The 22,382-nt window shown below is 45.7% G+C and overlaps 1 protein-coding gene across 2 annotated transcripts in view; it reads right to left on the bottom strand.

The window, feature by feature from the left end:
- KCNAB3 (potassium voltage-gated channel subfamily A regulatory beta subunit 3) overlaps positions 1 to 22,382 on the bottom strand; it is an 88,013-nt gene that overhangs the window by 19,018 nt on the left and 46,613 nt on the right. For both annotated transcript variants that reach the window (XM_077470631.1, XM_077470632.1), the window contains 5 exons: positions 20,992 to 21,036; positions 20,849 to 20,893; positions 17,107 to 17,150; positions 11,832 to 11,918; positions 6,032 to 6,117 (listed from right to left, as the gene is read on the bottom strand). In XM_077470631.1, the coding sequence (XP_077326757.1) occupies positions 6,032 to 6,117; positions 11,832 to 11,918; positions 17,107 to 17,150; positions 20,849 to 20,893; positions 20,992 to 21,036 (307 nt within the window). The remainder of the gene's footprint in view (positions 1 to 6,031; positions 6,118 to 11,831; positions 11,919 to 17,106; positions 17,151 to 20,848; positions 20,894 to 20,991; positions 21,037 to 22,382) is intronic.

Here is a 22,382-nt window from a genome sequence, read left to right as displayed (position 1 = left end):
GGTGGCAAGTGACACGCTGAATTTGGTGGCGGGGTGGTAAGTGACACGCTGAATCTGGTGAAAAGGGACTGGTGGCAAGTGACACGCTGAATTTGGTAGCAGCGGATGGGTGGCAAGTGACATGCTGAATTTGGTGGCAGGGGACCGGTGACATGCTGAATTTGGTGGCAGGGGGTGGGTGGCATGTGACACGCTGAATCTGGTGAAAAGGGACTGGTGGCAAGTGACACGCTAAGTCTTGGGACAGGGGACCGGTGGCAAGTGACACGCTAAATTTGGTGGCAGGGGGAGGGTGGCAAGTGACATGCTGAATTTGGTGGCAGGGGGAGGGTGACAAGTGACATGCTGAATTTGGGGGCAGGGGATGGTGGCAAGTGACACACTAAGTCTGGTGACAGGGGACCGGTGGCAAGTGACATGCTGAATTTGGTGGCAGGGGGAGGGTGGCAAGTGACACGCTGAATTTGGTGGCAGGGGAGGGTGGCAAGTGACATGCTGAATTTGGGGGCAGGGGATAGTGGCAAGTGACACTCTAAGTCTGGTGACAGGGGACTGGTGGCAAGTGACATGCTGAATTTGGGGGCAGGGGATGGTGACAAGTGACACGCTAAGTCTGGTGACAGGGGACCGGTGGCAAGTGACACGCTGAATTGGGTGGCAGGGGGAGGGTGGCAAGTGACATGCTGAATTTGGGGGCAGGGGATGGTGGCAAGTGACACGCTAAGTCTGGTGACAGGGGACCGGTAGCAAGTGACATGCTGAATTTGGTGGCAGGGGGAGGGTGGCAAGTGACACGCTGAATTTGGTGGCAGGGGGAGGGTGGCAAGTGACATGCTGAATTTGGTGGCAGGGGGAGGGTGACAAGTGACATGCTGAATTTGGGGGCAGGGGATGGTGGCAAGTGACACACTAAGTCTGGTGACAGGGGACCGGTGGCAAGTGACATGCTGAATTTGGTGGCAGGGGGAGGGTGACAAGTGACACGCTGAATTTGGTGGCAGGGGATGGATGGCAAGTGACACGCTGAATTTGGTGGCAGCGGATGGTGGCAAGAGACAATGCTAAGTCTGGTGACAGGGGACCGGTGGCAAGTGACACGCTGAATTTGGTGGCAGGGGGTGGGTGGCAAGTGACACGCTGAATTTGGTGGCAGGGGATGGGTGGCAAGTGACACGCTGAATTTGGTGGCAGGGGATGGTGGCAAGTGACACACTGAATCTGGTGGCAGGGGAGCGGTGGCAAGTGACACGCTGTAAAGTAAAAATATTGTACTTTCATTCTTGAGAGTAGGTGTATAAATTGGGGCAAGCTTGTAGGGGCCCCACAGCATTACTTTGCCCAGGGGCCCATGATGTTATTAAGATGGCCCTGGTTGCCGGAAATACCCAGCGACTTGACATGTCAAATCGCATTTGCCAAAACGGCCCGCTGTGAACGTGGGCGTATTCTGCTGCCCGCAGCTGGCTGATTGGAATGCCATGAGCTGGGAAGGGTCTAGCAAGACTTAGCAGTTTGTGATCTGTCTCCCCGGTGATTACACGAGTGCAACATAGAATATAAATCATTTCTCTTGGCACTGAAGACACCGTCCTTATGGTTGTCCTCAGTCCTGATCTACAGATATGCTGTACTTTATACTGTACGGTGCACAATGCAGACAGGCTGACGGTAAACAAAGCAACGCTTAACCACTTACCGCAAACCGCTGTCATTGTAGTCGGTGATTTAGGAATAGGAATAAAAGTGATCCGAATTTTTCTTTTTAAAGGGACAGTGTAAAAATAAAAAGTAAAATAAATAAGAAAGACAAAATTTTTTTTTAAAAGCGGACCGTCCCGCCGAGCCCAACGCATACGTAAGTTGTGCCCGCATATGAAAACGGTGTTCAAACCACACATGTGAGGTATCGCCGCGATCGGTAGAGCGAGAGCAATAATTCTAGCCCTAGACATCCTCTGTAACTCCAAATTGGTAGAAATTTGTTAAACGTCGCCTAGGGAGATTTTTCAGGGTCAACGTTTATCGCTATTCTGCGAGCAGGGGCAGTTTTGAAGTGCGTCACGTTGGGTATCGATTTACTCGGCGTAACATCATCTTTCACAGTATAAAAAAATTGGGCTAACTATTGTTTTCTTATTTTTTTATTTAAAATTTTTTATTTTTTTCCCCCAAATAATTGCGTTTGTAAGACCGCTGCACGAATACGGTGTGACATAAAGTATTGCAACGACCGCCATTTTATTCTCTAGGGTGTCTGAAAAAAATATATATAATGTTTGGGGGTTCTAAGTAATTTTCTAGCAAAAAAAAACACATTTTAACTTTTAGCTATTATCTATTTTAAATGTTAGCCCGGTCCTTAAATGGTTAAAGTAGGTGAAGCCGGTATTGACAGGTAATACCCTGACAGGTAAAACCTAGTGTGATTGTCTGTGATGGCTGCAATATAAGCCCTACCCCCCAAATAAGCCCTACCCTTTTTCCCCAAAAATAAGCCCTACCCTGAAAATAAGACCTACAAAGACTTTAACTAGGGTTTATTTGGGAGGTAGGGCTTATATTGCAGCTATCACCGACAATCACACTAGGTCTTATTTTTGGGGAAACAGGGTAGGCTAAAATAAACTATTAAGGACATGTTTACATGTGAGGTTAGGGGACGGTAAAACCCTACAGTTGAGCCACGGTTTTACCACCCCTGACTTGTACACCCGCCACACACACATGCCACAGCCAAAGTGCTCTGTTTTGCGGCTGTGGCAAGAATTCTACCCCTGTAGGTGTTGGCAGGCATAGCGTCTGCTAAATGCAGTTGCCATTTAAGTGGACGGGGCAAAGTGCCCTGCAATAATGTGCAATGCATGCGGTCGAGTGTGGCGATCAAGGGGTTAAAGCAAGTCACAAGGCGGCAATTCAATGCTTCCTCACCACCTGCCAAATGCTCTCTGAAGAGAAACCCAAATGCGGATCGCTCTTCAGAGACCAAAGCTCACGTGAACAAGTCCTTAAAAAAAGATAAAAAAGGGACACCGGCTTTTGTTGCAATATTAACCAGTAAGATTTCCCTCTAAGTACTTTTTTTTCCCTGGTACTTTTTTTTCCCTGGTAATTTTTTTTCTGCCACTTTTTTTTCCTGCCACTTTTTTTTCCTGCCACTTTTTTTTTTTCTGCCACTAGGTGTTCTCTGCCTGATGGGCAGCATCATTCAACCCACTTCCTCTGAGCCCAGGTCACCCTGAACCCGTCCCTAGCCTGTGACTGGACACTGAAAGAAGAAGCAACACAGCGATTAAATCATCTCTACGTCGCTTTGCTCTACACTTCTATCAGCGCGCTTCATGTTGGCTCCTTGTACTGCTTCTTTCGCTCGCCCTCCAGCCCTGCTGTACAGGACCTGACATCAGATCACAGTCCGGTCCTTGCGCTGCTTGTATTTACTTTACAATCGATGATTTATAATATAGGATAAATGACAGAGCTGCAATCCTTTCCCTAGAGTTCAGCTTTAAGTACCGTTATCCTCTAATTAAATCCTTGCAGCCCGCTGATAAAAATAACGCAATTCTCCCTCTTCGTGCAAAGTCGTGCGTTTTGATTTCGCAAGTCTCTTTCCATTATTTTTTTCACAGGAAAAGTTGCGAATAAGCGAAGATTTGTTAAAAACAGCAGCAGAGCTGTGTAAGGATGTGAGAAAGTATCAGCGTGCTAGGAGCTCGGGCATGAAAAGCAAATCACTGCGTCAAAAATAACTGTAAAGTGTTGTGTCGGTATTGTCCAGCAGGTGTCACTGTGTCATCAGTTTTCTATGGACCGCATACACTCAGCCCCTTTAATATAAAGCCGCCATGCCACTGTTGACCTCCTTCTGAAATGCTAATGACCTGGCCGCTGTGCTGACCCGCTGGTTTTGATTGGCCAGGTCCGCAGTCTTTCTCAGAAGACGTTTTTAACTAGCTGAGGAAGTAGGATGTAGGAAACCGGTGGAAAAAAACAAAAAAAAATGCAGAATAAAATAAAATAATAAATACAATTTACTAAAAACTGGAGCACACAGAATCTGGCACAGCTGTGCATAGGAACCAATCAGCTTACAGGTTTTATGATCAAAGCTTCATTTAACAAGCTGAAGATAGAAGCTGATTGGTTGCTATGCATAGCTGCACCAGTTTCCCTGTGCACCGGTCTTACCCCCCCCCCCCCCCCCCCCGCTTCACCCCCAGTGCTTCACCCCCACCACCCATTGTGTCTAATGTAATGTTTGCTTTCAAATTTTAATGGGTCTACTCTAGCTGTTAAAAGAAAAGGTCAATAAAGACATGGATGAACGAGTTTGGGGTGGAGGAACTTGACTGGCCTGCACAGGGTCCTGACCTCAACCCAACAGAACACCTTTGGGATGAGTTAGAGCAGGGACGGCTAGCCAGGACTTCTCATCCACATCAGTGCCTGACCTCACAAATGCTCTTCTAGAAGAATGGTCAAGCATTCCCATAGACACACTCCTAAACCTTGTGGACAGCCTACCCAGAAGAGTTGAAGCTGTTATAGCTGCAAAGGGTGGGCCAACTCAATATTGAACCCTACGGACTAAGACTGGGATGCCATTAAAGTTCATGTGTGTGTAAAGGCAAGCGTTCCAATACTTTTGGTAATATCGTATATAGATATATATACGGTATACACCAAAACAATAAAAGGATGGGAATACAGAATATGTATTGAAATACTAGAAAGTTCCTCATGTGTCAGTGTGGTGGAATTGGGGTGCTGAAGGGGGTTTGGGGACTCTGCTGCAGACTTGGTGGCTCTGTAGGGAATTCTGGAGGTATCTGGGGGCAACCGTGGGGATGAGGTCTCTGAAGGGGACTGGGGGTCTCTCCGGGAAGTTGGACACATTCCAGGAGTATTGTAGTAGACTGTAATGCATTGCAGGCACTGGGGGGCACTGTTGGAGGTTGGGGTCAATGTGGGGGGTTGGAGGCTCTGTAGCAAGCTAGGGGACACTGTTGGGGGCACTATGGGGGGCTGCAGCCTCAGTAGCAATCTTGGGAACACTGTGGGAGGTTGGAGGGGCACTGTGAGGCTCTCAGCGGGCCTTGGAGCACCGTGAGTTGTTGAGGGGCGGATTCTGCAGGTATATAGGGGCAACTGTGGGGAAATTGGGGTTCTAAAGGGCATTTGGGGACTCTGCATCTGGCTTTGTGGCTCTGTAGGGGATTCTGTAGGTATATGGGGCCAACTGTGGGGGGTTCTCAAGGGGGTTTGGGGACTGTAGGGGTATTTTGGAGGTACCTGGGGGCAATTGTGGGAATGGGGGTCTCTGGAAGGGACTGTGGGTCTCTCCAGGAGGCTGGACACATTCCAGGGGTATGATGGTAGACTGGAGTGCACTGCAGGCAACAGGGAGGCACGGTTGGAGGTTGGGGTCACCATGGTGGGGTGAAAGCTCTGTAGTAAGCTAGGGGGCACTGTAGGACACTGTTGGAGGTCGGGGGAACTATGGGGGGCTGCAGGTTCTCACATTTTGCTTTTCTCTTTGAATAACATTGGGGCTGTGTCACTATAACACTTCCGGGTATTTATTACCCTTCATAATGCCTTTATCTATAGTATACGGAGCCATCTTTGTTCAGGCATCATCCAGGATCATCATAAACTTCCTGGACAGAGGTGGCGGCTCGCAGATCACACAATCATGTATATCCTGCTGCACGTGCAGACTGTGTTCGCAAACGTCTGACACAGATCAGCCCCTGCTGCAGTCTCAGCTTCTGATTTGCTACAAAGTTACAATGTACAGTCTGATCACTGGGTGGGGGGGAGAAGGAGGAAATGCTTCTTCCTGCCTGCAGCAGACTGATGACATCATATCAAGCCTAGGCAAAGTCCCTGGACTGGAGCTCATGGGTGGGTTTTCAATGATAAAGGCGGAGCTTTGATGAGTTGCATGTTGTGATGTCAGGAGCCTAGTGATGCGGACTTGTATACTTAGTGATATCTTCAATTTAACTGGTTAATGAAGATCACCTACCATGATTTCCATTGCGCCCCAGCGGGACGTCCCCCAGTACATCGCCATCCCTTGGTTGATCACAAACGTCATGGCTCTTACGATTTCTGGAAATAAGAGAAACACGGTATTTACCGAGATATCTACACTTCAGCCTGCTCTGTCCCATTACACTTCTAATATTAGATAGTAAGCTCTTATGACCCAGACGCACATATTAAAGCGTATATTTATAAAACAATTGTTGCACGAATGTTAGAAACATTTGTGCGAACTGAAGCGAAATTTCATACCTTTTAAAAATAGAGAAACCCCTGCATCATCAGCGCCATCCAGTGGCCAAAAGGCGGCATATTTCCTCATTGAGGTATTTCAGAAAACGATGCCACAACTTGGCCACTAGATGGAGCTGAGCATACATGAGATAATCTATTCAAAAATATACAGTGAGATTTAGGTCATCTTGCACAAATGTTTCCTGAGATTTGTGCAATGAATCATTTATAAATAGACCCCGAAGTATCCGTCTTGCATTGTACAATGTATGGCTGCTGCACTTTCACTGTAGAATTTGTTGGTGGTATATATATATATATCACTATACGCAGCTCTGGCACCTCCAGCACTGCTGTCAGGTAATGGAAAGGGGTGCTGGGGTGTTCTGGAAGGTCTATTGATGCTGGCTACTGGGGATTATAGGGATCCATTGTTGCTGGTGGGAGATCTATTGTTGCTGGGGAAAATCTATTGTTGCTGGTGGGAGATCTATTGTTGGGAGATCTATTGTTGCTGGGGGGAGATCTATTGTTGTTGTTGGAAGATCTATTGTTGTTGTTGGAAGATCTATTGTTGCTGGTGGGAGATCTATTGTTGCTGGTGGGAGATCTATTGTTGCTGGGGAAAATCTATTGTTGCTGGTGGGAGATCTATTGTTGGGAGATCTATTGTTGCTGGGGGGAGATCTATTGTTGTTGTTGGAAGATCTATTGTTGTTGTTGGAAGATCTATTGTTGCTGGTGGGAGATCTATTGTTGCTGGTGGGAGATCTATTGTTGCTGGGGAAAATCTATTGTTGCTGGTTGGAGATCTATTGTTGCTGGTGGGAGATCTATTGTTGCTGGCCGGGAGATCTATGGTTGCTACGAGTCAATTATTGCTGGGAAGGATCTACTGTTAAGGAAGGAGTCTATAGTTGATGGCCACTGGCGACTCTATTGACTTTGGCTGGTGGGAGATCTATTGTTGCTGGTGGTAGATCTATTGTTGCTGGTGGGAGATCGATTGTTGCTGGTGAGAGATCTATTGTTGCTGGGGAAAATCTATAGTTGCTGGTGGGAGATCTATTGTTGCTGGGGAAAATCTATTGTTGCTGGGGAAAATCTATTGTTGCTGGTGGGAGATCTGTTGTTGCTGGTGGGAGATCTATTGTTGCTGGTTGGAGATCTATTGTTGCTGGTGGGAGATCTATTATTGCTGGGGAAAATCTATATTTGCTGGTGGGAGATCTGTGGTTGCTGTGGAAAATCTATTGTTGCTGGGAGATCTATTGTTGCTAGTGAGAAATCTATTGTTGCTGGTGGGAGATCTATTGTTGCTGGGGAAAATCTGTTGTTGCTGGTGGGAGATCTATTGTTGCTGGTGGGAGATCTATGGTTGCTGGTGGGAGATCTATGGTTGCTGGTGGGAGATCTATTGTTGCTGGTGGGAGATCTATGGTTGCTACGAGTCAATTATTGCTGGGAAGGATCTACTGTTGAGGAAAGAGTCTATAGTTGATGGCTACTGGAGACTCTATTGACTCTGGCTGCTGGGAGATCTATTGTTGCTGGTGGGGGATCTCTTGTTGCTGGGAAGGATCTACTGTTGAGGAAGAAGTCTATAGTTGCTACTGGGCAGTCTATTGACGCTGGGAGATCTGTTGTTGCTGGTGGGGGATCTGTCATAGCTACCAACTATGTGGGGGACACAGCAATCATGTGGAAGAAGGTGCTCTGATCAGATGAGACCAAAATTTACATTTTTGGCCTAAAAGCAAAACGATATGTGTGGGGGAAAACTAACACTGCACATCACCCTGAACACACCATCCCTACTGTGAAACATGGCGGTGGCAGCATCATGTTGTGGAGATGCTTTTCTTCAGCAGGGACAGGGAAGCTGGTCAGAGTTGATGGGAAGATGGATGGAGCCAAATACAGGGAAATCTTAGAAGAAAACCTGTTGGAGTCGGCAAAAGACTTGAGACTGGGGCGGAGGGTCACCTTCCCGCAGGATAATTTCGTAGGGTATGAATACTTTTTCAAGGCACTGTAAGTGGCGGAATAAAAACATGGGGGTGGGGAGTTGAGTTCCGCTGTAGCACAACACACGGTAACTGATCCCCCCCCCCCCCCCCCCCCGAGTTCTGAGGTCTCCCTATCAGTCAGGACTTCACATCCTCCAATGTCCATGGGCCCCCGGAGTGAACGGGCCCCTAATGCCCATCGGCTGGGCACAGAGGTCATTTCCTGCCTCACCAAAGCGCCGGGTTCCCTTTAGATCTGGTATTGGGCTTATTTGATTATATTCAATCATTTCCAGATCCATAGCACCATCAATACAAAGAGGGGGGGGGGGGAGGGGATGGATGGATGGATGGATGGATGGATGGCTCGTAGGTCTTATCACACATGGCGCAGTATGTAGGTTGATGGAATACTTCTGACGGCTGTCAGTTTGTGGCGCTCGTACGCCGAGTTATGGGATGGAATCGCTCGCCGTCCTCCTGCCTGGAAGAAAAGCTCCCATATTCTTGCAGATATATTCAGATAAATATAGAATCGCCTATTTTTAGGTCGCCGTTCCTGCGTCCATCTGTAGAGGGACCTGCACGCTCGGTGTGAGCGGGGGAGGGGGTGGGGGGATGGGGGGGGGGGCGATTTGCAATGTGCTGAGGTCATCATAAATTCTGCCATCGGGGGATGGAAAGGGAGAAGGAAGAAAAGCGACAGCAGAGATGGAGATGATGAGGCTGGGGACACAGGGAGCCAATAGGGAGGCGGGAAGGAGCTGATTGGATGGGGGGGGGGGGGGGGATAATAGATGGTGGAGTGAGCTCTCCTCTATGATTGGCTGGATGAGAATAGATGGAGGGAGCCCAGAAATGTCAGAGGGTCAAAGTGGACCCAAAACTAAAGCCCCTCACATCAGAGCCCCCCCATCACATCATAGTCCCTCCATCGCATCAGAGTCCCCCCCATAGCATCGGAGTCCCCCCATCACATCATTGTCCTCCTTATGGCAGAATCCCCCCATCACATCGGAGTCCCCCCATCGCATCATTGTCCCCCTATCACATCATAGTCCTCCTTATGGCAGAATCCCCCGTCGCATCGGAGTCCCCCCATGGCATCGGAGTCCCCCCATCACATCGGAGTCCCCCTATCACATCATAGTCCTCCTTATGGCAGAATCCCCCATCACATCGGAGTCCCCCCATCACATAATTGTCCCCCCATCACATAATTGTCCCCCCATCAAATCATTGTCCCCCTATCACATCATAGTCCTCCTTATGGCAGAATCCCCCCATTGCATCGGAGTCCCCCCATTGCATCGGAGCCCCCCATGGCATCGGAGTCCCCCCATCACATCAGAGTCCCCCCATCACATCATTGTCCTCCTTATGGCAGAATCCCCCCATCACATCGGAGTCCCCCCATCGCATCATTGTCCCCCTATCACATCATAGTCCTCCTTATGGCAGAATCCCCCGTCGCATCGGAGTCCCCCCATCGCATCGGAGTCCCCCCATCACATCGGAGTCCCCCTATCACATCATAGTCCTCCTTATGGCAGAATCCCCCCATTGCATCGGAGTCCCCCCATTGCATCGGAGCCCCCCCATTGCATCGGACCCCCCCATTGCATTAGAGCCCCCCTATCACATCATAGTCCACCTTATGGCAGAATCCCCCCATCACATCGGAGTTCTCCCATCACATCAGAGCCCCCCATCGCATCGGAGTCCCCCCCAACACATCATAGACCTCCTTATGGCAGAATCCTCCCATCGCGTCGGCGACCCCTCATAGCATCAGAGTCCCCCATCACATCATAGACCCCCTTATGGCAAAGTCTCCCCATCACATCAGAGTCCCCCCATCACATCAGAGTCCCCCTATCATATCATAGACCTCCTTATGGCAGAATCCTCCCATCGCATCAGAGCCCCCCCATCGCATCAGAGCACCCTATCACATCAGAGCCCCCCTATCACATCATAGACCTCCTTATGGCAAAGTCCCCCATCACATCAGAGTCCCCCTATCACATCAGAGCCCCCCTATCACATCATAGACCTCCTTATGGCTGAATCCTCCCGTCGCTTCGGAGTCCCCCCATTGCATCAGAGTCTCCCTTTCACATCATAGTCCTCATTATGGCAGAACCCCCCTCCTATCAAATCAGAGTCCTCCTTATCATGTCAGAGCCCCATAATGTAAGACTCACTGTCATCATATCAGAGCCCCCACTCCATCACATCATAGTCCTCCTTATTATGTCAGACTCCCTCTCCATGACATCAGAGTCCTCATTATCACATCAGAGCTCCCTCATGACATCAGATTCCCCCTCCAATCATGTCAAAGCCCCATAATGTTAGACTCACCCCCATCAAATCAGAGGCTTCCTTATGTCAGAATCCCCTTCCATCTTGTGAGAACTCCCCTTATCACATCAGAGCTATCACATCAGACCCCCCACCCACCTCCTCCATCACGTCAGAGTCCCCCCATCATATCAGAGTCCTCTTTATAATGCCAGGATCCCCCTCCATCCCATGATGACCCCTCCCCCCATTTTGTCAGAGTCCCCTACTTAACTTCAGAGTCTCACTCCCATCATGAAAGATTTCCCCCCTTATGACATCAGCAGTGTCCCCCAATCATAGAATCATCTCATCACATCAGAATTCCCAGAGGTCACCTCCTTGCCATGTTGTCGGATGTTCACGGGTTGAAGGGAGGGTGCCCTAGAGGGCATCTTTAGGGGACGGGTCTGTGACTGCCTGGGCTCCTGGGGTGTGGTCATTGCTATCATTTAACCCAGAAGACTGGTGACACCTAGTGGTGGTAAGGAATTTACTATGGAGGACACCTTCAGACTGAGTGTAAGTATTGCAGCAAAGACTATATAGTTTTGATTTTCCTTGGCTAATAGTTCTTTTTTTTTAACTGGTGTTGGCAGTTTGTGTTTTTAGAGGTGACCTCCAGGATCATTAAATATTGTCTATATACAAGAGATGGGTGTTCTTCCTTGAATCTTGGTGTGCTTTGTGTATTATTTTATTATTATTTTTTTTTTTATTGTGAGACTTTACCTCTGTGCAGGAGCTTCCTGTAATAAAGACCAGTCACTGCTGCTCTTTCTCCTTGTTTAGGATGACTGGTCTTGTCTCCGCCCCCCTCCACCCCTCCATGACAGTCTGTAGTGGGTGGAGCCTGCTGGACACTCCCCCGCACACACAGCTCTGCACAGGCTATGTACAGCACGGTGATGATGTCACTTTTACAAGGTAATATCTGGGGTTGCAAAGGCATTTTGTGCCCGCAAAATGGATTTATACCCTTTGTGACTATTGAAGAATATATTTACCTAAATGAAAATGTTTTGTGTGCAGAGCTCAGCTCTAAAACAAGTAATTGCATTATTGATAACCAGCCCTTACTACTTCCTGTAGATCAATATTAATATCAATCCAGCCTGCCGGGGTCACTGAGGGGGGGCGGCCGGAACGAAAGTAAAGAAAAAAAAAGTGACAGTAATGAGATGGATTCACCTTCCATGGGGCTGTTTGCATCCATTCGATTTGCGAAGACGATATCGACATATTCCAACTGCAGCCGTTCCAGGGACCCCCGGAGACCTGCGGGGCAGAAAGGAGCAATTAGAGACGGATCAGGAGAAATGAGAACCTGAACGGAGACATGAAGACCAGCGAGAATTAACCACATAACGGTACCGCCGTGTCTATGGGTATGATACAGTGCCTGGAAAAAGGATTCATAGTCTTGAAATTTCCAACCGAAAAAACTTAATAATTGATCAATAATATGATCAATTATCATATAAAATCAGATAATTGATTTTATGTGATAGACCAACACAAAGCAGCACATAATTGTGAAATGGAAGGAAAATGATAAATGGTTTTCAAGATTTTTTACAAATAAATATGTGAAAAGTGTGGCGTGCATTTATATTCAGCCCCCTTTACTCTGATACCCCTAACTAAAATCTAGTGGAACCAATGGCCTTCAGAAGTCTCCTAATTAGTACATATTGTGTGTAATTTAATCTCAGTATAAATACAGCTGTTCTGTGAAGCCCTCAGAAGTTTGTTAGACGACCTTAGTGAACAAACAGCATCATGAAGGCCAAGGAACACACCAGACAGGTTATGGATAAAGTTGTGGATAAGTTTAAAGCAGGGTTAAGTTATAAAACAATATCCCAAGCTTTGAACATCTAACTTAGCAAGGTTCAATCCATCACCTGAAAATGGAAAGAGTATGGCACAACTGCAAACCTACCAAGACATGGCCGTCCACCTAAACTGACCGGCCGGGCAATGAGAGCGTTCATCAGAGAAGCAGCCAAGAGGCCCATGGTAACTCTGGAGGAGCTGCAGAGATCCACAGCTCAGGTGGGAGAATCTGTCCATAGGACAACTAATAGCCCTTGTACACACGGTCGGACATTCCGACAACAAAATCCGTAGGATTTTTCCCGACGGATTTTGTCCGAAACTGGTGTTGCATACACACGGTCGGACAAAGTTGTCGGAAAATCCGATCGTTCAGAACGTGGTGACGTTCCTTCGTTATGAAGGGACTACGTTCAGGCTAGTAGCCAATAGCTTTGGTCTCGTAATTTGATCTGAGCATGCGTGGCACTTTATCCGATCGGAATTCTCTACAAACGATCGGACAAAGTCCTACCGGATCATGTTGTTGGAAAATTTTATATCCAGCTCTCAAACTTTGTTGGTCGGACATTCCGACGCAAAAAGTCTGATGAAGCTCACACACGGTCGGATTATCCGACAACGCGGTCTGATCAGATATTTTCCGTCGGAATGTCCGACTGTGTGTACAAGGGCTTAGTCGTGCTCTCCACAAATCTGGCCTTTATGGAAGAGTGGCAAGAAGAAAGACATTGTTGAAAGAAAAGCCATAAGAAGTCCCGTTTGCAGTTTTAGAGAAATCATGTGGAGGACACAGCAAATGTGGAAGAAGGTGCTCTGGTCAGATGAGACCAAAATGTTACTTTTTGTCCTAAAAGCAAAACGCTATGTGTGGTGGAAAACTAACACTACACATCACTCTGAACACACCATCCCTACTGTGAAACATAGTGGTGGCAGCATCATGTTGTGGAGATGCTTTTCTTCAGCAGGGACAGGGAAGCTGGTCAGAGTTGATGGGAAGATGGATGAAGCCAAATACAGGGCAATCTTAGAAGAAAACCTGTTATGCCGCGTACACACGACCGGTTTTCCTGTTGAAATAAACTCCAACGTTTTTGCAGAAGTTTTTTCAGTTCCACTGGAACTGTCTAAACACGATCACACCAAACAGGGCCGTCTTTAAGGCAGGGCAAAAGGGGCAGCTGCCCTGGGCCCTGTCATTGTTGTGGGGCCCAAAGCAGCTCCCTCATACTTGCCAACTATCCTGGTTTAAATTTCCTTGTCCCTTGAAGTTTTAGCCCTGTTGTTGTGTACAGATGACTCACCTGCAGACCCTGTGTTTACATGTAAATAACTGGCATTGATATGTAAATAGCAGCGGCATTACTAAGCAAATAGCTGTGGCCATCTGCATTGATATGTAAATAAAGGTGGCATTCATATGTATCGCATGCTCCCCTGCAGTGAGGAGATGATGTGCTGTAACCTCTAGCAATCAGTGAGCGGTATTACTGTACAGTAATCTCTAGCAACTAATTAACAAGCAGAAATCATTTGCTGTAACCTCTAGCAACTAATCAGTGAGCCGTAATGTATGCTGTAACTTCTAGCAACCAGTCAGTAAGCAGTAATGATATGCTGTAACCTCTGGCAACCGATCACAATTGCTGCCTGATCTGATACAGTAAACTGATTTTAAGTCCAGCTTCTATTTATTGTATGTCTCAGAGCAGGTGGAGAGTGAAATTGCATGGGAGGGGGCCCCCAAATTTTTTTTTGCCTGGGGTCCAATCAATATTAAAGACGGCCCTGACACCAAAGTCTGATCGTTAAGAACACGGTGACGTACAACACGTACGACGGGAGGAAGTTCAGTAGCCAATAGCCTCCATCTCGTACTTGCTTCAGAGCATGCGCCGTTTTTGGTCCGTCGGAACAGCATACAGACGAGCGGTTTTCCCGATAGCAATTGTTTCCTTCAGAAATATTTAAAGCATGTTCTATTTCTAGGTCCGTCAGAATTTTCGTAAAAAAATAAATAAAAAAGTCAGATGAGGCCCACACAGGATCGGAATATACGATGAAAAGCTTCCGTCTGGCTTTTTCTGTCGGACATTCCGCTCGTGTGTACGCGGCATTAGAGTCTGCAAAAGACTTGAGACCGGGGCGGAGGTTCTCCTTCCAGTAGGACAACGACCCTAAACATACAGCCAGAGCTACAATGGAATGGTTTAGATCAAAGCATATTCATATGTTAGAATGGCCCAGTCAAAGTCCAGACCTAAACCCAATTGAGAATCTGTGGCAAGACTTGAAAATTGCTGTTCACAGATGCTCTCCATCCAATCATACAGAGCTTGAGATGTTTTTCAAAGAAGAAGAATGGGCAAAAATGTCCCTCTCTGGATGTGCAAAGCTGGTAGAGACACCCCCAAAAAGACTTGAATCTGTAATTGCAGTGAAAGGTGGTTCTACAAAGTATTGACTCCGGGGGGCGCTATACAAATGCACACCACACTTTTCACATATTTATTTGTAAAAAAATTGAAAACCATTTATCATTTTCCTTCCACTTCACAATTATGAGCCACTTCATGTTGGTCTATCACATAAAATCCCAATAAAATACATTTACGTTTTTGGTTGTAACATGACAGAATGTGGAAAATCTCAAGGGGTGTGAATACTTTTTCAAGGCACTGTATATAGTAATATATTCACTGTTACACTGTTCATTGTCTGGGATCCTGCACTGCTACCAATGGGTGTTCCAGGGATTAAATCTCCCCGTCCAGCTGGAGGAAGATACGATATGTTGGAGGAAGAGGAGGAAGAGATCAGGATGTGACTCCCGCAGGGACCATCAACCATCCCCCTATGTTCTTCCCCGATTACTACAACATTCTCTACTCTCTATAGTTCCACACATCCCAATGTAATGAGAATATCAAGTATGTGAAATGCCATATACAGTGCGTCTGGAAAGTATTCACAGCTCTTCACTTTTTCCACATTTTGTTACGTTACATCCTTATTCCAAAATGGATTCAATTAATAATTTTCCTCAAAATTCTACAAACGATACCCCATTATGACAACGTGAAAGAAATATTTGTTTGAAAACTCTAAACCAAAATTTTTTGTTTTCATATAGAGTGGGATTGGGTTGGCAACCATTGTCAGGTTTTTATTGTCATCGCTGTGCCCATTGCGGGGTCTCATTACTTCATATACGGTCTTCAGGATAGCAAGTGAGGAAAAATCTTCCCTAAGGGGACGCAGACGGAATAAAAAAAAATCAAAAAAGCTTTCTAACCCCTCAATACTCTATCCAAAACCAAAAATATTTTATGGAGTTGGGCTTTAACCCTTTCATGACTAAGCCTCTTTTTGGAATTTGGTGTTTACAAGTTAAAATCCATATTTTTTGCTAGAAAATTACTTGGAACCCCCAAACATTATATATATATTTTTAGCAGAGACTCTAGAGAATAAAACGGCGATTGTTGCAATATTTTATGTCACACGGTATTTGTGCAGTGGTGTTTTAAACGCAACTTTTTGGGAAAAGGGACACTTTCATGAATAAAAAAAAAAAAAAACAGTAAAATTAGCCCAATTTTTTTGCGTAATGTGAAAGATAATGTTATGCCGAGTAAATAGATACCAAACATGTCACACTTTATAATTGCGCGCACTTGTAGATTGACGACAAAGTACGGTACCTAAAAATCTCAATAGGCGACGCTTTAAAAAGTTTTTACGGTTACCAGGTTAGCGTTACAGAGGAGGTCTAGTGCTAGAATTATTGCTCTCGCTCTGACGATCGCGGCGATACCTCACATGTGTGATTTGAACACCGTTTACATACGCGGGCGCGACTTCCGTATGCGTTTTCTTTGCTTCGCGAGCTCGCGGGGACGGCGGGCGCTTTAAAAAATTTTTTTTAATTTTTTTATTTATTTTATTTATTTTAAAATGACTAAATTGTTTAAAAAAAAAAAAAAAATTGATCGCTTTTATTGCTGTCACAAGGAATGTAAACATCCCTTGTGACAGTAATAGGTGGTGACAGGTCCTCTTTATGGAGGGATCGGGGGTCTAAAAGACCCCCCACCCCTCCTTTACACTTCAATGTATTCAGATCGCCGAAAACGGCGATTCTGAATACCGGATATTTTTTTTAAAACGGCGCCATTGGCAGCCGAGTAAACGGGAAGTGACGTCATGACGTCGCTTCCGTGTTTACGATGAGGAGACTGGAACGAAGCAGATTACGGCTTCATTCCAGTTCCTCCGCAGCAGCTGGAGGCGTCAGATCACTGATCGGTGCTCCCGATCGAGCGGGAGCACCGGTAACAGCGGCGAGAGGCGGCGGGAGGGGGGGGGGAAGTCCCCTCCCGCTCCTCCGGCATAACAGCCGAGCGGCTTTTAGCCGCATCGGTTGTTATGCCTGGATAGCCAATCGCCCGCTGCAAAAAACGGTACCGGGATGATGCCTGCAGGTGCGGGCATCATCCCGGTATAACCCCCGGAAGCCGAGTACGCATATCTGCGTACGCTCGGCGGGAAGGGGTTAAACCATATTATGGTATGGTTATATTTTCCTTTGCCCATTTGTTGTCTTTATTTACAGATTACTCACCTTCGATGATATGTTTCCGAGAAAGGCCCCTCTCAGTCTCTGCCCTGGACAAGGTAGAAAAGTTGGTTATTCATTTTGTTAAATGCATTCTCTTGAATTGTATACAAAACCTAAGCCCTTGTACACACGGTCGGAGATTCCGATGGAATGTGTCCGATCGGACCGTTTTGTCGGATATTCCGACTGTGTGTGGTCGCCATTGGACTTTGTCCGATCGGAATTCTCTACACATGATTGGAGTATGTCCTATCGGAGCATTTTGTCGGAAAATTTTACCAACAAGTTAGAAAATTTGGTCCGTCGGATACTCCGACGGACCAAATTTTCTAACTTGTTGGTAAAATTTTCCGACAAAATGCTCCGATAGGACATACTCCAATCATGTGTAGAGAATTCCGATCGGACAAAGTGTCACGCATGCTTAGATCAAATTCCTACATCAAAGCTATTGGTTACTAGCCTGAACGTAGTACCATCGTAATGAAATAACATCATCACGTTCTGCACGATCTGATTTCCCGACAACTTCGTCCGACCGTGTGTATACAACAGTTTTGGACAAAATCCGTCGGACAAAATCCGTCGGACAAAATCCGTCGGACAAAATCCGTCGGACAAAATCCGTCGGACAAAATCCGACGGATTTGGTTGTCGGAATCTCCGACCGTGTGTACAAGGGCTAAGAGCCATATGTTAAGGAGACCCAGCCACTGGCCATTCCAGGGAAGGAACTGGTTATCTTGAAAGAACAACACCCAACTCATTAGTATTTATCTATTTTGTGTTCCCTACCAATTCATTTTTCAAACACCCACATAAGTTGCGGTGGTGTCAGAGCTTACATAGGGTTAATGACTTCCTCCTCTCGCTGATGTGATATTGTTTGGGTCGGGCCTGGCACTGCATCCTTGGAGGAAATAGAGAAGGTCACCCATACCAAGAAGCACCGGATTTTCCCAATGGCAACCAGTGAGTTCTAGAGTGTTAGATTAGGGTGCAACCCAATTTTGGGCTTTCCAATGTTCCCCTGGTCCCAGGTTTCAGTGTTTCCATTGTCTTTGGACCTCCAAAAGAAGATTTTATACATCTTTTAATCTGAGAACTCCAAAACATATTCTGAAGGCCAACATGTGGTGTAGGTTACATAGGGTTAAAATACAATAAAAGGAGAGAGAAAACCTCATATGGTAACTTAAATTTGAATAGATAGAAAGATAGATATGTAAACCAAAAATGTAAATAGATAGATACAGTGCCTTGTGAAAGTATTCGGCCCCCTTGAACTTTTCAACCTTTTGCCACATTTCAGGCTTCAAACATAAAGATATAACATTTAAATTTTTTGTGAAGAATCACCAACAAGTGGGACACAATTGTGAAGTGGAACGAAATCTATTGGATAATTTAAACTTTTTTAACTAATAAAAAAATGAAAAGTGGGGTGTGCAAAATTATTCGGCCCCCTTGCGTTAATACTTTGTAGAGCCACTTTTTGCTGCGATTACAGCTGCAAGTCGCTTGGGGTATGTCTCTATCAGTTTTGCACATCGAGAGACTGAAATTCTTGCCCATTCTTCCTTGCAAAACAACTCGAGCTCAGTGAGGTTGGATGGAGAGCGTTTGTGAACAGCAGTTTTCAGCTCTTTCCACAGATTCTCGATTGGATTCAGGTCTGAACTTTGACTTGGCCATTCTAACACCTGGATACGTTTATTTGTGAACCATTCCTTTGTAGATTTTGCTGTATGTTTGGGATCATTGTCTTGTTGGAAGATAAATCTCCGTCCCAGTTTCAGGTCTTTTGCAGACTCCAACAGGTTTTCATTCAGAATGGTCCTGTATTTGGCTGCATCCATCTTCCCCTCAATTTTAACCATCTTCCCTGTCCCTGCTGAAGAAAAGCAGGCCCAAACCATGATGCTGCCACCACCATGTTTCACAGTGGGGATGGTGTGTTGAGGGTGATGAGCTGTGTTGCTTTTACGCCAAACATATCGTTTTGCATTGTGGGCAAAAAGTTCGATTTTGGTTTCATCTGACCAGAGCACCTTCTTCCACATGTTTGGTGCGTCTCCCAGGTGGCTTGTGGCAAACTTTAGATGAGACTTTTTATGGATATCTTTGAGAAATGGCTTTCTTCTTGCCACTCTTCCATAAAGGCCAGATTTGTGCAGTGTACGACTGATTGTTGTCCTATGGACAGACTCTCCCACCTCAGCTGTAGTTCTCTGCAGTTCATCCAGAGTGATCATGGGCCTCTTGGCTGCATCTCTGATCAGTCTTCTCCTTGTCTGAGCTGAACGTTTAGAGGGACGGCCAGGTCTTGGTAGATTTGCAGTGGTCTGATACTCCTTCCATTTCAAAATGATCGCTTGCACAGTGCTCCTTGGGATGTTTAAAGCTTGGGAAATCTTTTTCTATCCAAATCCGGCTTTAAACTTCTCCACAACAGTATTACGGACCTGCCTGGTGTGTTCCTTGGTCTTCATGATGCTCTCTGCACTTTCAACAGAACCCTGAGACTATCACAGAGCAGATGCATTTATACAGAGACTTGATTACACACAGGTGGATTCTATTTATCACCATCAGTCATTTAGGACAACATTGGATCATTCAGAGATCCTCGCTGAACTTCTGGAGGGAGTTTGCTGCACTGAAAGTAAAGGGGCCGAATAATTTTGCACGCACCACTTTTCAGTTTTTTATTTGCTAAAAAAGTTTAAAATATCCAATAGATTTCGTTCCACTTCACAATTGTGTCCCACTTGTTGGTGATTCTTCACAAAAAATTAAAATGTTATATCTTTATGTTTGAAGCCTGAAATGTGGCAAAAGGTTGAAAAGTTCAAGGGGGGCGAATACTTTCGCAAGGCACTGTATATAATAGCTAAATACTGTAGGTTCATGGACTTATGACCATCACTCCTACATGAGCTTGCTGAACAACCCATAACAAAACCACGGGCACTGATATTAGATGGATCCTCTTGCATCTTCAACAGCCTACACCAGGGTTTTTCAACCAGGGTTCCATGGAACCCTAGGGTTCTTTCAGAGGTTGTTAGTGGTTCCTTGAGTAGTGAGCAACTTCTACTTCTCAAATAAGGCGCCACTGAACACTATTGATCATTTTTAGCTATCTGTAAGGGGCTAATTCTTCCCAAAGACCACATATGTAAGGAGCATTCTTCTCACTGACCATCACACTAATGTATCATGAGTTGTAGATAAAGTAATATTTGACAGGGGTTCCCTGAGCCTGGAAAATTATTTCAAAGGTTCCTCTGTGTTGAAAAGGTTTGGAAACTCTGGTCTACACTTTAATGGGAAGGCTCTGTCCAAGATTTTGGAGTGTGTCTATAGGGATTTGTGCCTATTCAGTCAAAAGAACATTTGTGAGGTCAGGTACTAATGTTGGATGAGAAGATCTGGCTCACAATTGATGTTTCAATTCAACCCAAAGATGTACAGTAGGGTTTGGGGTCAAGGCCCTGTGCAGGACACTTTAGTTCCTCCACACCATACTCATCATACCATGTCTTTATGGAGCTGGCTTTGTACACAGGGGAACAGTCATGGTTGAACAGGAAAGGACCTTCCCCAAACTATTACAACAAGGTCCTCGATAGATAGATAGATAGATAGATAGATAGATAGATAGATAGATAGATAGATAGATAGATAGATAGATAGATAGATAGATAGATAGATAGATAGATAGATAGATAAAAACACTTACTGTCCTCCCCAGAAGATTTTGGTTGTTACTACATAACTGGAACGCCTCCAAAGAGAAAAGAGAAGATACATTACACTTAATGGGGGTCTCCTTATATTGGGGGGGTTTGCTGGGTATGTAGGTCAGATTATGACCTCACTCACCTCCACTCTTTCTTTTTAAGGATGTTTCCCAAAGTCCTCTCTGCCCTGTTGAGAGAACACATACCACAAATATGTAACCAAAAGCAATCAGGGCAGTCAAAAGCTCTTAAAATAAACACATGAACCTTATACAGTGCCTTAAAAAAAGTATTCATACCCCTTGTAATTTTCCACATTTTGTCATGTTGCAACCAAAAACGTAAATGTATTTTATTGGGATTTTATGTGATAGACCAACACTAAAGCCGCGTACACACGGGCGGACTGTCTGGCCAACTAAGTCCGTCAGACAATCCGACGGACAGTCCCTCCTACTTTTGAATGAACGGACTTGACCACACACGATGAACAGACAGTCCGTTGAAAGCTTGCGCGATGACGTGTACAGCACGTACGACGGGACTAGAAATAGGACGTCCAATACTCAGCAATGCAACCTTCCGCCGTGTAAATCCTTTCTGAGCATGCGCCATACTTAGTCCGTCCAACTAGCCTACTCACGAGCGGACTGTCCGCTGAAACCAAAGTTGGACGGACAATATTACGGAAATTCCGAAATACTTAGTCCGCCAGACTGTCCGCTGAAAAAGTCCGCTGAAGCCCACACACGAGCGGACTGTCCGCTGAAATGTGTTTCAGCGGACTAAGTTGGACAGACAGTCTGCCCGTGTGTACGCGGCTTAAGTGGCACATAATTGTGAAGTGGAAGGAAAATGATAAATGGTTTTCAAAATTTTTTTTACAAATACATATGTGAAAAGTGTGATGTGCCAGTCTCAAGTCTTTTGCAGACTCTAACAGGTTTTCTTCTAAGATTGTCCTGTATTGGGCTCCATCCATCTTCCCATCAACTCTGACCAGCTTCCCTGTCCCTGCTGAAGAAAAGCACCCCCAACATGATGCTGCCACCATCATGTTTCACGGTGGGGATGGTGTGTTCAGGGTGATGTGTAGTGTTAGTTTTCCACCACATATAGTGTTTTGTTTTTTATGCCAAAAAGTTCAATTTTGGTCTCATCTGACCAGAGCACCTTCTTCCACATGTTTGCTGTGTCCCCCATGTGGAAGAAGTGGCTCTGGTCAGAAAACTGCAAATGGGACCTGACCTGTCTGGTGTGTTCCTTGGCCTTTGTGATGCTGTTTGTTCGCTAAGGTTCTCTAACAAACCTCTGAGGGCTTCACAGAATAGCTGTATTTATACTGAGAATAAATTACACATAGGTGGACTCCTTTTACGAATTAGGTGACTTCTGAAGGCAATTGGTTCCACTAGGTTTTAGTTAGGGGTATCACTGTAAAGGGGGCTGAATATAAATGCATGTCAGACTTTTCAGATATTTATTTATAAAAAATGTTGAAAACCATTTATCATTTTCCTTCCACTTCACAAT

Source organism: Lithobates pipiens, unplaced genomic scaffold (genome assembly GCF_037356315.1).
Source record: "Lithobates pipiens isolate NorthernLeopardFrog02 unplaced genomic scaffold, aLitPip1_a1.2 Scaffold_8, whole genome shotgun sequence".
Lineage (NCBI taxonomy): Eukaryota > Metazoa > Chordata > Amphibia > Anura > Ranidae > Lithobates > Lithobates pipiens.
Note: the sequence above shows the minus strand (reverse complement) of the source record. Positions and strands in the feature narration are given on the sequence as shown.